Consider the following 13,524-nt stretch of genomic DNA (forward strand, 5'->3'; position numbering starts at 1 on the left):
TTGGTTGAATTTACATAGTTGATAGTTAGTCGAAAATCACATGACACTGTTCATAGTATGTAACCTTTTTAATAATGACAAAATGGGCGCCATTCACAAATAAATACAATCACTTTTCTTTGGATAAATAGGCAAGTAAACTTAAGTCTGTATTTCAATCCTGACTAGATGAATACCTTGATAAAGTACGATTGTGAACACATATTGACTGGTCATGAAGACGATTGTAGTCATTGAAACACGGCATACTCTGAGTCAAAATACATCGAGAAAATAAAACAAATGCTATCTTCCTAAAATTACCAGTCATTATGTATAATATAACGCATTGCATTCACGTTCTGCAAGCCCATCCATGAAATAATACATGCTAGTCAGATAAATCATTGGGTATTTCAAATTAAACGATTGATATAATTAAAAACTATTTGAGGAATAAGGTCAAATAAGCCCAAGATTAATTCTTCTAGGATACATTGGTTAGCAGACAACCTGTATAACGTAGGAATAAGCTATGTACTTATACCACTCATACATTAACCAAGTAGATATAATAGCATTTTGTTAAAAAATTATTGCATTTGAAAATAATCCTGGGCAGATCCAAAATGCTAGACACGTGTTCTATAAATGCCATTAACATAGGTAGAATCCTTTTTTTATAATATATAATGTTTGTATACGAGCGTGTAAGTCATACATTCTCAATATAAAAATTATTACAAATTTCGACTATTTTGTAAATGTAATATAAAATTCATTAGTAATCGCTTTCCGTTTTGCATTGATTTATTCATTGAATACCAGACTGCTCGTAGTCGATTCTATCAGGGTTCAGAAAACAGTGATTTAGGTGTTTTCCAATTCGGGTACATACGTCATATTCACAGCTAGTTTATATTGAAAACAGATGTACTCAATGTAAAAGTAGCTTAATCCGATTGTAATAGTCCCCGTTTAAGTCAACAAAGCAAATGACTAGTTTTCCATTCTATTCTAGTGTCATTGTGTTGACTGTTTGACTGACTAATGCACTTGGAGCAGTTGGCGTGGTGAATGAAACTTTATTTTAGGGAAAATAATAAGTCTCATAACACTTTCGCTTTTATCAAGAATTTAGCGGTAATTTGCATGTTTATTGTGTAACTGACGCAGCGTCCTCAGGCTTATTATTTACAATTCTACTCCGTATTTTAATAATATAAATTGATGGTAACTTCTGAATTCACCCATCTAAAATGATTTCACTCAATCACGTATGTAGATTGGAACCAAAGACATAACACTCAAGTTCGCAACAACTTAACCAGCTCAAATCATTATATACAAGAGTACGTTTCAAATGTAAGGAGTTTGTTTCAAATATAATCAAAACATGCGAAAATATTGTATGTAATGACTGGTTAAAACTGAATATTGTATTTTCATTCAAACACTTAAACAAAGTTATAGCCGTATTCGCTTTAATTTACTTCACTTACACCCTAACGATTTGAAAGCAATACGAACAAAAACACATTCATTAAATTTACACTCAAACCAAAGCCGTAAAACAGTTTTCACTATTTAACTCATGATCTTCTAATAGATCGCAAAAAACACTGCAAGATATAATCATCGATATGAATATATATCATTGGATTTAAATAATTACGGTTTCTCTACAACGTGTCATTATAAATGGGTTTAAATCATTCCATACACCTATATTTCAATTTGCCACTATCAAAAAAACAAAACAAGTATCGTGTACAGTATATATAGTATATTAATGCACTTAATTGGAGAATTGGGCACTGTACAACTGCTGATCTAATTATAGTAACTGGGGGCAACCAAAGAAATAATTTGATTAAACGACAGACTGGCTAATTTATATACATATATATATTATTCATGATCTATATATAATATGCGTAATTTTGTTAGTATAGCCACGTAAAAGAAAAATCTTCACCTACTCATCCAGGCGTTTGAATGATATAATCAATAATTTCAGCTGTTGGATTAGTTTCATAATTGGAGTTTGCTACCGCTTCAACCTGGCTGTCGCAAGCTATGCAGAACGGATATACGTCCTGCTTAATGATACCAATAATTTGTGAATTTTACATTGTCGTTTGCCTCGTGCTTATTCACATCAGATTACACAAATGTGATATTAGTACTATTACAAGTGGCATTTATAAACTTTGCTTAAATGTTTGGCTTCGCAAAGGAGTATTTGAAATAATCTTAGACAGAAATGATCTTACAGTAGTAATCAATTGGCTATTTAAATACACTGAGCGCATATATGGAATCACATCTTGTTAATGCAAATATATTTCCGCGAATTGTTTTTTGTCAATTGAAATAGAAAAAAAATAATCAAGTTCTAAAACGTAATAAATGGAATGCAGGCAAATCAATACAATTACCCGACATCAATATGCAATAGTTACCACAAATCAAATGTACGCACAAAAATGACACAGGACTATTTACGTCCATGAAATGCCTACGGATAGTTGTTTTAATGTTTGAATGGTTTACAATTATCTACAATATAGTGGCCGGAAATGACGTATTTTCATTTCCCGTGTTGAACCTAGACAAACAAGTTTGCCTCGATACAAATCTAATCATGCCTTTAGAAATTCGCTTTCTATTTTCAGAAGTCATGTTTGATGATATCACAGAGTGTGCCGACATCTTCTACTAGGCAAATAAAAACAGCAAACACGACTGTTTTATCTTCTTCACAAGTATGCGAGTAAAACAAATAAAATAAAGTACATGTGATAACTGCATAAAAATATATATATCGCAACAGTGCCGTGCAATAAATCTGTTTAATTATTTTTCTAATAAACTCCATTATAGTAAAATAAATCAAAATCATGCATGTTTAGTCCTCGCATGCACTTCGATCGCTTGACGTCATGATGTAGCATCTTGAAAATTGTTGATTTTACAACATATTGAATGAAGAATTGATTGCAGACACAATAAATCTGCTTTTAGGAGATAGTGTGAGTTATCATTGTGAGTGTTGCGTTATAATTGCCCGAACTTCAATTTAACGGAGCATGTTCCGTTCTCCTGTCCCTCGACTCGGTTAGTTAACCATAATTAAACATAATTAATGTTCAAAATAGGGGGGACACCCAGTAAACTTGGAACAATTTCAAATCGCAGTTATCTCGCGTTTTAATGAAACAGCAAATGAACGTAAATTTATAATAATATTTTAACGGTAAGAAATACGAACTCATTATATTTTCTTTCTTAAGAATGAACACTACAGTCCAGCTAAGTTAGTTAAAACTGTAGTAGGTTAACAAAAACAATTGCTTGGCAAGAAGCAGTTTGGTTTACAGTTCTGGATTCAAGCATAGCTCAACTAAGAGTATCTGAAATGCGCCGATGATCTTCCGTGGAAACAGTATCATAATGCAGTAAACTTGACACGTTTTTGTGACCAGTTATCTTTATAATTGGTTATGGTCGAATGCTGGCTTTTGTCAGGGTAATAATGAGTCCAACTAGTCTTTCGGTATATATCCTATTCGCTGAATAATATCGTCAGCCTTTATCAGCGATAATCTCAAATTAAAAAGTAGTTCCAGCAAATATACGCGTTTAAAAAATATGATATACGGGGCCCAGGCGTGATATAGGAAATTATTGCACGGCTCGCGCATCGGGATTCCCATAGCGTTACGAGGTATATGATAAAGCTGCTTTTTCAACTGTTAATTACATGCGCGTATTATCAGTATAGTTGAGTGATAAACACCCCTAGAATACTGTGTAGGGCAAAGGTCGGTAACATTTCGTATCATAGCATCGGGTATGTGACAATTAATAGTAACTGTCATATCTTTTCTAAAAACGCTTTTTTTTGCAAAATGACATTTATATTCTCGTTGATGGTTATATGAAACTGCGGCTTTTCGTTTTGTTTTTAATACAACAAATATCATATTTCGATGAATGTCACGTTTGAAAATATTAAAATTGTGATACATTTAACACATCGTATATAGGTTAACGGACTTGTTTATCAGAAGTCGAATATCTTGAAAATCGAAAAAAGTTGTTTCTGTGAACACTATATTATTATGACTCGTGTCGATTATATGCAGAATTTAGCGCGTTGTGTAAATCATTACTGTCATATTTTACCATATGTTGTAGAATTATCAGTCATTTCTTTATTGTAAAACAGTATTTACTGTAAAATACCATGGTATTTACTGCTCTAGCGCAAATGAACTGTTTTCTTATTGCTTTAAACAGATCGTCTTTGGATTGCATGTGAGTCATGGGGCGACAGCAAGGAAGTTTTGCGTCAAGCGCCCACAGTTGTCGATGGAACTATAGGAGTACTGTTAATGGAAGGGAAAATCCCAAATTTCGCACAACATTTACTGAAACTTAGACCCACAAAAAAAGCGGTCAAGAAGAATCCATTTCTCGCTCAAATGTGGGAATCCGCCTTTCACTGCTCATTGGAATCACAGGGTTACATGCATGGTTCAGGTTTGTCTGAGTATGTCGACGAAGTACAGTACAACACGGTAGTCTGTTCACACGATGGAAACATAAGGAATACCCCCGTGTATGGTAATGCCGATTTCCGCGTGTCATATAATGTGTACCTGGCCGTATATTCCATCGCTACGGCATTGAATAATATTATTAAGTGTGTCGATGGCGCAGGACTTCTCGCTCGAGGACGTTGTCCAGATATCCGCAAGCTACAGCCCTGGCAACTGTTACTCTATGTAAGTAACGTTACTTTCCAAGGTACTGACGGACACCACTTCAACTTTGGGAAGAACGGAGATGGGTTGGGTGTGTATCATTTGGTGAACTGGCAGCTAAATGAAGATCGGGAAATTAAAGTGGTACCAGTCGGTCACTATGACAATCGCATACAAAATGGATCAAAACTTCGATTGGAAGACACAGTTATCATTTGGAATGAGTTAAGCCGATCGGTATGTTTATACATATATATTCTTTGGGTGACAAGAATTATGCTTCAGATGTTTATTTTATTTGTAAATTGAAAACAAAATTCCATATTCGTGTTGTTTGTAAGTCAACCAACGTCTGAACAATTCATTCTCGTAACTAGTACTGTCATAAATAAGATTTGTGTAATGTTCAGCATAACACAATCTAGTACCAAGGAATTTGCTAATATCACGAAATCAAAAACTCACGACATCTCGTTCTACTCAAATAACACTATGGATTTATAGAAGGTGGTAGTTGATGATTATTCAACTAACCATATGGGTTGAGAAATAGCTTTTCATTTATTGTATACGTATAGGCACTAAAAACGAACACGGCGAAGAGTAGATGAATTGATAAATAGTTTTATTATTATCCACGACTTTCTATATTCTACATATATTCAGTAATTATATTTGAACGATAATTTCACGTATTTAAGGCAGTTACTGAATAAAAAATGACTAATAACATCATGTAAACATGAATTCGTCGCACCAATATGCTGCCATGTAGAGGTAATATGTAATAAATAAACACTGGACCATATTGTTTATTATCAAACATTTGTGCTTAGTACGGATATTTTGTTCATAAAATCGTCTTACACTATTTTATAACACCGGTTGTGAAAACAGAGATTTCAAATTTCAATAAATACAATCTGATCATAAAGTTCAATCTTGAGCATAATAAGACGTTCTCATGTCGTTTTGTACGACACGGGGTATCACCAAACTTATTAAAGGGCGATTTCACTTTTACTATTTCTCTCTTTGGCAATATTCAATCAGTTCATTGGTTTCATATTAACAGCCAACCTTCACCTATTAAACCGTGAAGGAAATTATAACATAATCAGCTTAATGTTATATTCCCACTTTGAATCATAAGCAGATTTCTTCTCCCGCCGATCAATGACAAATGATACAATTAGTTGGTTAAGCAATGAATCCTGCAATATTAGATAATTGAAGCTAACATGCACTGAAGGTCGTGGTGTTTATTCACAAAATTAAGCCTAATTATTTTTGTTGTGGCCACTTAACTCTATTGAGAGTTTTTCTAAATTAGATTTCAGAATTCTACATAAAATAAATGAAATTCAAAGCCCTTAGAGTATATGTTTTTTTTCCGGAGATCATTAGATGTTGGAATGCAACTTTAGCATTTGTTGAAATCTGCTATGTATTCACCAATTCCAAAACGTAATATTTATGTTAGTAACCCGTAGGCATTTTGTAATGCTAAAATAAATGATATATCAATGCTTCAAAATAAAATAAATAAATACATGTAGTTTGCTGTTTTTACAGATACCGACATCAGAGTGTGCAGTACCTTGTAGACCTGGTTCACGTCAAGCTGTGTTGGACGGCCAGCCCAAATGTTGTCATGAATGCGTGCCATGCGCAGATGGAGAAATAACCAATGAAACAGGTAAATACATTAAATTACTCGTACGATGTGTCGACATTCCAATTGGAGTTGAAAGTTAGTTTAGAGTGATTTAACGTCTGTGTATTTCACAACATTTCTTACTGGATACGGGATGTACGAGAAAATACTCTGTTTAATATCGAACCTTATGATTTTAAAAATATATATCACGTGCAAAATCAATGATACCGTAGTTTCTTCACAACATATTCATAGTCAGTATTTGTTAGCGGATGTTGGAAACGGTTGAAATTCTCCAATATGCGAATATCATGAATTGTATATAATTGATTATTTATACTGACATTCTTATACCGCGATGCAATCGCAATAGTCTGGAAGCTAAGGCCAAGAATTTGGAGTTTAGCTGCACCCCACGTCAAACATTGCGGAAACAGACTTTTCTTATGCAAAATTTTCTGACTTTTTCAAAAATGCTTGTTTCCAGGACGGAAAATGCCCTGAAACAGGTGAAAATTGACATGTTGCTATGGCAACCTGAAATATCATGAAATTATTAAAGGATCCATATTTTCAATACATATGAAGATACGGATGTAAAGTTGGTACCAAAATGTAGATGGTGGATTGGCCCAATTATTTATGACATCATATATGCTAATTAGCTAATTTGCATATTCATAAATTACCAACAAAGCTGTTTTTCAAAGAGAATTGTATATATTGAGTGATTGTTTTTTTCAGGAAGATACAGTCTTCACAACACTGTTTTTGCCCAATATTATTCTGAAGGTTATCAATTTATTTTCTATAGTTATAACGTGTTATAAATAAGACAACTATGAAAATGGCAATCAGGTTTTGAAAACAATAACATCTTTATTTATAAAAATTATTTGCATACAGAACTAAGCACAATTGTGCGAAATGAACAAGCTTTAAGGCAAACTATTTATCATGTGTCTTGGTTTTACATATGGAGACAAGTAATGACAACTCTACAGAAAGTGTGCATCTGCACTGCTGCAAATTGTACAAATACTTACTTTACATTTATGCTCTGTTACTTTACAAAACTAGTTTTAGGAAATTATATAAAACCTTCTTAGATTAATACATGTCCAATGTTTTCTAGGTTCAATGGTATTCTTAAAGTGTTTTAAATCATCATTAGTCATAATCACTGTCAGCATCTGATTCAGGCTCAGACTCAATGTATCTGCCAGTATCAGTTTGCGCAGTCTGTCGCTGAACATCGACGTGCATCTGTGCAAGGAAATCCTGTACTCTTGCAGGTTTTGCAGCTAACCATCTGGAGCAATGCTTTTGGTGCTGGGTCCTGAGTCATCCACAAAATCTTTATTGTGTTTCCTTCTACCACCCAGCCATGTCCATTGGGGCTCGGAGCTTGAAATTAGACATTCAGTGAATTCTTCCAGGTCAGGGCACTTTGATTTGGTGGTATTTTATGAGTTTCTGTACACACTTGTGCATTTGGCTCATTATAAATGCAACACAGGCCCTTTTTCACATTTGGTCAGTAGTTTTGCTGTAAGGTCAAGTCTGTCACCCAGATCTGTCATGGCAGACATGAAATCTGCATCTTTGTTCATTAACTTGAAGAATATCTTCTTACTGTGCCACAGAAACTGCTTGTTGAGAATGCATGCATACCAGGAAGTGCCTTGCAGACGTCTTCTCCACGTTTCCTGCATATAGCTTGAATGTCAATGTATTTCTATCGTTTCTGAGTAGCCTGTATGTTGATAATCAGTGGAATGTCAATTTCTTTTTGAAAAAATAAACAGCAAGGTCAATCACATCAGTGTCAGATGTTTTCAGGACAACTGCTCTTAAATCTCCAGTTTCTGCAATTTGCTTGCAGTGCAACAATAGTTTCAAAAATTGGGCCACTTCAGTGAAGTTGATGGCTTCCTGTTGTTTGGTGTAGGTTTGAGCTTCTGGATAGTGGCAAAAGTGACAATCACCAGGGCCATGTTGTCTAGTATGGGATACCTTTCTCGAGATTCTCCATGAGTTTAGACTTTTGTGATCTGTACGCCATGAGGTGTCTCTATTGCCCATGGAATTTGACCTAAAAAAAGTTTCAAATAAGTTAAACTCTCGTGACCTTGCAAGAAACACCAAATTGCAGAAAAATGAACGGTCTGCTTTGATGATTAAATCTCGTCCCGCAACTTTAAGTTAACGGTCAGCTGTTTGTGTTGAGAATGTTTGAAGCTTCCGTTTCGATAGCGTGTCAAAAACTGATGCTTCTGCAGACTTGATCAGTCGACATTTCACAAACTCTTCACGAAGTTGATCACCAATCTATTGAGTAGTCAATATAAACTTCTCTGTTTTATCTTCTGCTGCTACCCCTGATGAAATTGAAGTTAACTTCTTTGATTCAGAAAATGGATTCAACATGCTGGCAAGATCCTTGACTACCTGTCTAACTTCTTTCTCATCGTTATTTATCCGAGAGGGTCCTGTCTCTTTGTGGGGCCACTTACATTCATCTGATATGCCAGCATATTTTCCGATGTTTTCAGTTATCTGTGAGTGGTCAGCTGTTATTTCAATCCATCTTCCAACTGCATTTGATTTCTGTTTTTTCCAACATTTCCTTCTGGTATTTTGCTCCTCTTGTTTATTGTTTCCTCAATAGAGTGATCCTCTGGAATCTTTGCAAATGGATTTTTCTTTGATAGTTGAACGCGAAACTGACTACGTGTTAGCTGGTGCAAAGTTAGTATGCCCATACCTCTCATAATGGTCTACAATCCCTTCAGCTTAGACTATAATCATATGAATGGCACTTGGATCCCTGGTAACAAACATGATTTTATTTTAAAATAGAGGATTTATTTACCAGGGATGCAAATGTCATAATCGTGATCACACTCTGAGCTGAAAGTGACAATAGAATGTTTCTGAACCATTTTTGGTAAGGAACAATTATTTACAAAATGTTTAGTATCACTGAGACCAAGGGTAAATTAAAGGTTATTATGTGGTAAAGCATGAAGCCAAGATCCTGTGAAAATCTCATCTTGTATTTTGACATGTAACAGAACCGAATGATCTTGGCGATTATCAATCCTGTTGGACATTAAATAATAAAATCTATGGTTTAAATATTGCACTAAAATATATACTTTGCAGTGGCGGATCTTGAAAAAAAATCCTGTATCCGCCCCTGCCTTGTTTGGTTAGAGAGACTACTTCTCCCAAAGCAAAACAAATTATCAATTGCATTGTTGTTAAAACGTGCATACCCGGGTTCTTTCACGTACTCATTGAAATACGTTCCAAATATCGAGACGAGATTTCCGTGGGATCTTGGCTTCATGACTACACACAAGCCTATGGATCTCGACAACCCCTAGTTATCTATTTCTGATAAGATATATGCTTGTACATGGTTAACTTAATAGCAATGCTATTAAATTAATATGCAAATTAGCTAATTAGCATATATGATGTCATAAATAATTGAGCAAATAGTGTTGTGAAGACTATATCTTCCTAGAAAAAAACAATCACGCAATATATACAATTTTCTTTGAAAAAACAGCTTTGTTGGTAATTTATGAATATGCAAATTAGCTAATTAGCAAGTATGATGTCATAAATAATTGGGCCAATCCACCATCTACATTTTGGTACCAACTTCACTTCTATATCTTCATATGTATTGGAAATATAGATCTTTTAATGATTTCATAATATTTTCAGGTTTCCATAGTAACATGTCAATTTTCACCACTTTTAGGGCATTTTCCGCCCTGGAAACATGCATTTTTGAAAATTTCAGATAATTTTGCGTAAGAAAAGTCTGTTTCCACAATGTTTGACGTGGGGTGCAGCTAAAACCGTTTTTAGAAGGCTTTTGAGAAGTAGCTTCCAGACTACAAAACGTGGAATAAAATATTGTTCACAGAATATGTGCGTTTGCATATTCATAATTAGTTGTTGATACTACACCTGTGTTCGTGTTCATAATTATTACTTCAAATCGCAATCGATACCTGTTTGTTTTTATTATTCATCAACTAATTTGTGTTTATATATTCACATATTCTAGACCTGCCAGTTTGTATTACATGCCCCCATGGTTTCTGGTCTAATGGAAACCACACTGAGTGTATGGAAAAAATACAGGACTACTTATCATGGCAGGAAACAAGTGGAATTGTTGCTGTCTGCTCTGCAATCTTGGGTACACTTTTAACTGTCATCACCTTAATGATATTCGCAACGAATAGGTATACGCCGATTGTGAAAGCAGCCAATCGGGAGCTCTGTATCATGATGCTAGTATTTCTCTCCGTCTGCTTTGTGAGCTGTATTGCATTCGTTGGTCGCCCAAACGAGCTGCAGTGTAAAATGCAGATCATACAAGGAGTATTCCACACTAGCTGTGTTTCAATCATCTTAGTAAAAACTCATCGAATTTTAACTATTTTTGGATCGAAACTACCAGCGGCTTTGCAGGAGAGACGTTTCGCGAGACTTCAGTTGCAGCTACTGCTTTTGTCGTTCCTCGTTGCAATTCATGTTGCGCTGGTGATTGCGCTTCTGGCACTGTCGCCCCCTGGTGTTGAAATGAACGACGACATTTCAAAAACGGTGATGTACATTCATTGCAAACCTTCCAATATTATATTTTCTCTTTCAACTAGTATGTATACCTGGTTGGTGTCTGGAATTTGTCTCATATTGGCGTTCAAATCACGAAAGTTACCGGATAATTTTAATGAAGCCAAATTTATAACGTTCGCCATGGTTCTGTATTTTATTGTTTGGTCATTTTACTATCCATCATCGATTCTCACGTACGGAAAATTGAGAGCTCTTTTCCGGTGCCTAGTAAACATTGTCTCTGCTGCAGCTCTGTTAGTTAGTATTTTCCTCCCGAAATGTTACATTATTTTGTGCAAGAGGGAACTGAACACAAAGGCGGCCATACAGAGAGTTACACGCCAACATTCTATGAAAGTAACTTCGAGGGCGCTTGAATTAACGCCAACAAAAAGATCGTACTCGATGGGATCAGCAGAATTGAACCATTTAAATCCAAAAGAAAGACAACTGTCGTCTGCTGAAATATTGGTTTGAACATGAATATAAGAAAACAATTTTAAATGCCGCAATATTTAAATGAATGTTACTACAAAAAAATAACTTGTGTTTTTTTCTAGCACATACCTACTCTAGAGAATTACCCACTTTTCCTACCTTATAACGCATGTAATGCTACTGAATTCGATGTTTCTTATATCTTACCATTTTGTATGTTATTTCATCAGCGGATTTTGCTTTGTTGTACGCTTTTTGGTGTTGGATGTGGCTATGACCGTAAATCCGCATATCATGAATGTGAAGGTGCACTTTTTTTCTGCACAAAATTTACAGCACATGTTTGAAAATGAAAGACGTTGTGGAGTTATGTAAAACTTTTAAATAACAACAGATGTGATTTTTTTAAAGAAATGATCAAATATGTTCCCTGCGCTGCCCTGTGATATTACATGGAATTAATAAATCCCTGTTTTAGTTATTCCATAATTTTAATGATTTTGATATTACCAATTATTTTGTAAATCGTGCATTTGTTCATTGGATATTTTTATATATTGGGATTGTGATTTACATCTGTCTACCTACTTCTTTATACTCTGAAATCAAATTTATGTTTGTTTTTGATTGTGTTAATATTTCGTACTTGTTGTTATCTAAATGTCAATTTTTACACTTCTCTGACTTTTTTGTGCTGCACAATTTAATAATAAATATTTTTATTAAAAACATCTGGGTTCTTAATCATAATTTTTTTTTGATTGAAATAATAAGATTTATCAAATATGCAACATTTTGTTCATTTGTTTCCGCAATGACAATTGGCCCTCATATTCGAGGACGACATAATAAATACGAAACACGTTCAAAGTTCAAATATTGTTTTCACTGTTTTTGACAAAAAACTGAAATTGTGTATTGGGTACACTAGACATTTTAGATTATGTATCTGCATCAATGATATCTTCTATTGTTCATGCAGATTTATCAAAACCAAAATCCAATTGAATAAAATACTAGTTACAAAACGAATTTACCAACTGTTATTTTCATCTACAAAATCATGCATTTTAATGATTTGGCGTATACGGTTCCTCCTATGAAGTGTTTTACTAAGTGCAAATCGAGCTTTGCAGTGACATATTAGTATATCACATGCAATATTAAACAGTTGATATGCTGTGCTTTATTCACACTTGAATTGATTATAGTATATATGTGAGGAAATGAATACTATTAACTTTTAGTGTATGTTTATTTATAAAAACACAAAATACAACAGATATTCACAGAAGTTATCATAAAAGCATGTAGATAATAGTTGCTCCCTCTATCGACATGTATATTTGAGCGTGTTCCCATAGATATGTGTAGAGTGTGCATTGTATAATTAAAACATAAAGTTAAAGATTGCTTGTCTGCAATAAACCATTTCCTGGGAGAATCTGGATGAATTTGGCGTAAATCAAATGAGAATATTGATAAATTTTGAATAAACTGAAACCTAGATGACTTTAAAATGTGATTTCAATTGACGCTTTTTTTATATACTACTATACCACATAGGATACATTCAAATTACGCATTATGAACATTATCCATTTGTCGATATTACACATACACGAAGTGATAAACTTGAAGGAAACACAATTAATTGATTCAGAGCGTACATGAACATTTATAAGTCACGAAAACACGTTTATAGACACATTTTGGTTACTGTGAAATTTCAAAATGAATCATGATGTGTTTCGTGTTAATTCACTCGTCCCCATATTTGTCAAATTATCATATATTTGTTAATGGCATTCCAACAACATTTGGATTATTATTTCAACTTAGACTCCTAGAGCATATAGATCTGTTGGGAGCAGAATCCGAACCTAAAAGAAAACACATACATGAGGCCAACCTTCGAAAAAGGCGGCAAAATGCGAACAGTATGTGAGTAATTGAAATTAAAGTGTTCTGATTGGCTGTCGGTACATAGCTAAAATTCGGGTGAGGGTTCAAAAACCAAGTTCAAAA

General features: G+C 34.3%; 1 protein-coding gene across 1 annotated transcript; it reads left to right on the forward strand.

Moving 5' to 3' along the window:
* Positions 1 to 3,071: 3,071 nt before the first annotated feature.
* On the forward strand, positions 3,072 to 12,227 carry LOC100313567 (calcium sensing receptor 1). The gene is made up of 4 exons (XM_085495077.1): positions 3,072 to 3,099; positions 4,285 to 4,988; positions 6,327 to 6,450; positions 10,502 to 12,227. Exons 1-4 carry the CDS (start codon positions 3,072 to 3,074, stop codon positions 11,533 to 11,535), a joined length of 1,890 nt encoding a protein of 629 aa, XP_085351203.1. The 3' UTR covers positions 11,536 to 12,227.
* The last annotated feature ends 1,297 nt before the right edge of the window (positions 12,228 to 13,524 follow it).

The sequence above is a fragment of the Saccoglossus kowalevskii genome, chromosome 21 (assembly GCF_978046115.1).
Source record: "Saccoglossus kowalevskii chromosome 21, keSacKowa6.1, whole genome shotgun sequence".
Taxonomy (NCBI): domain Eukaryota; kingdom Metazoa; phylum Hemichordata; class Enteropneusta; family Harrimaniidae; genus Saccoglossus; species Saccoglossus kowalevskii.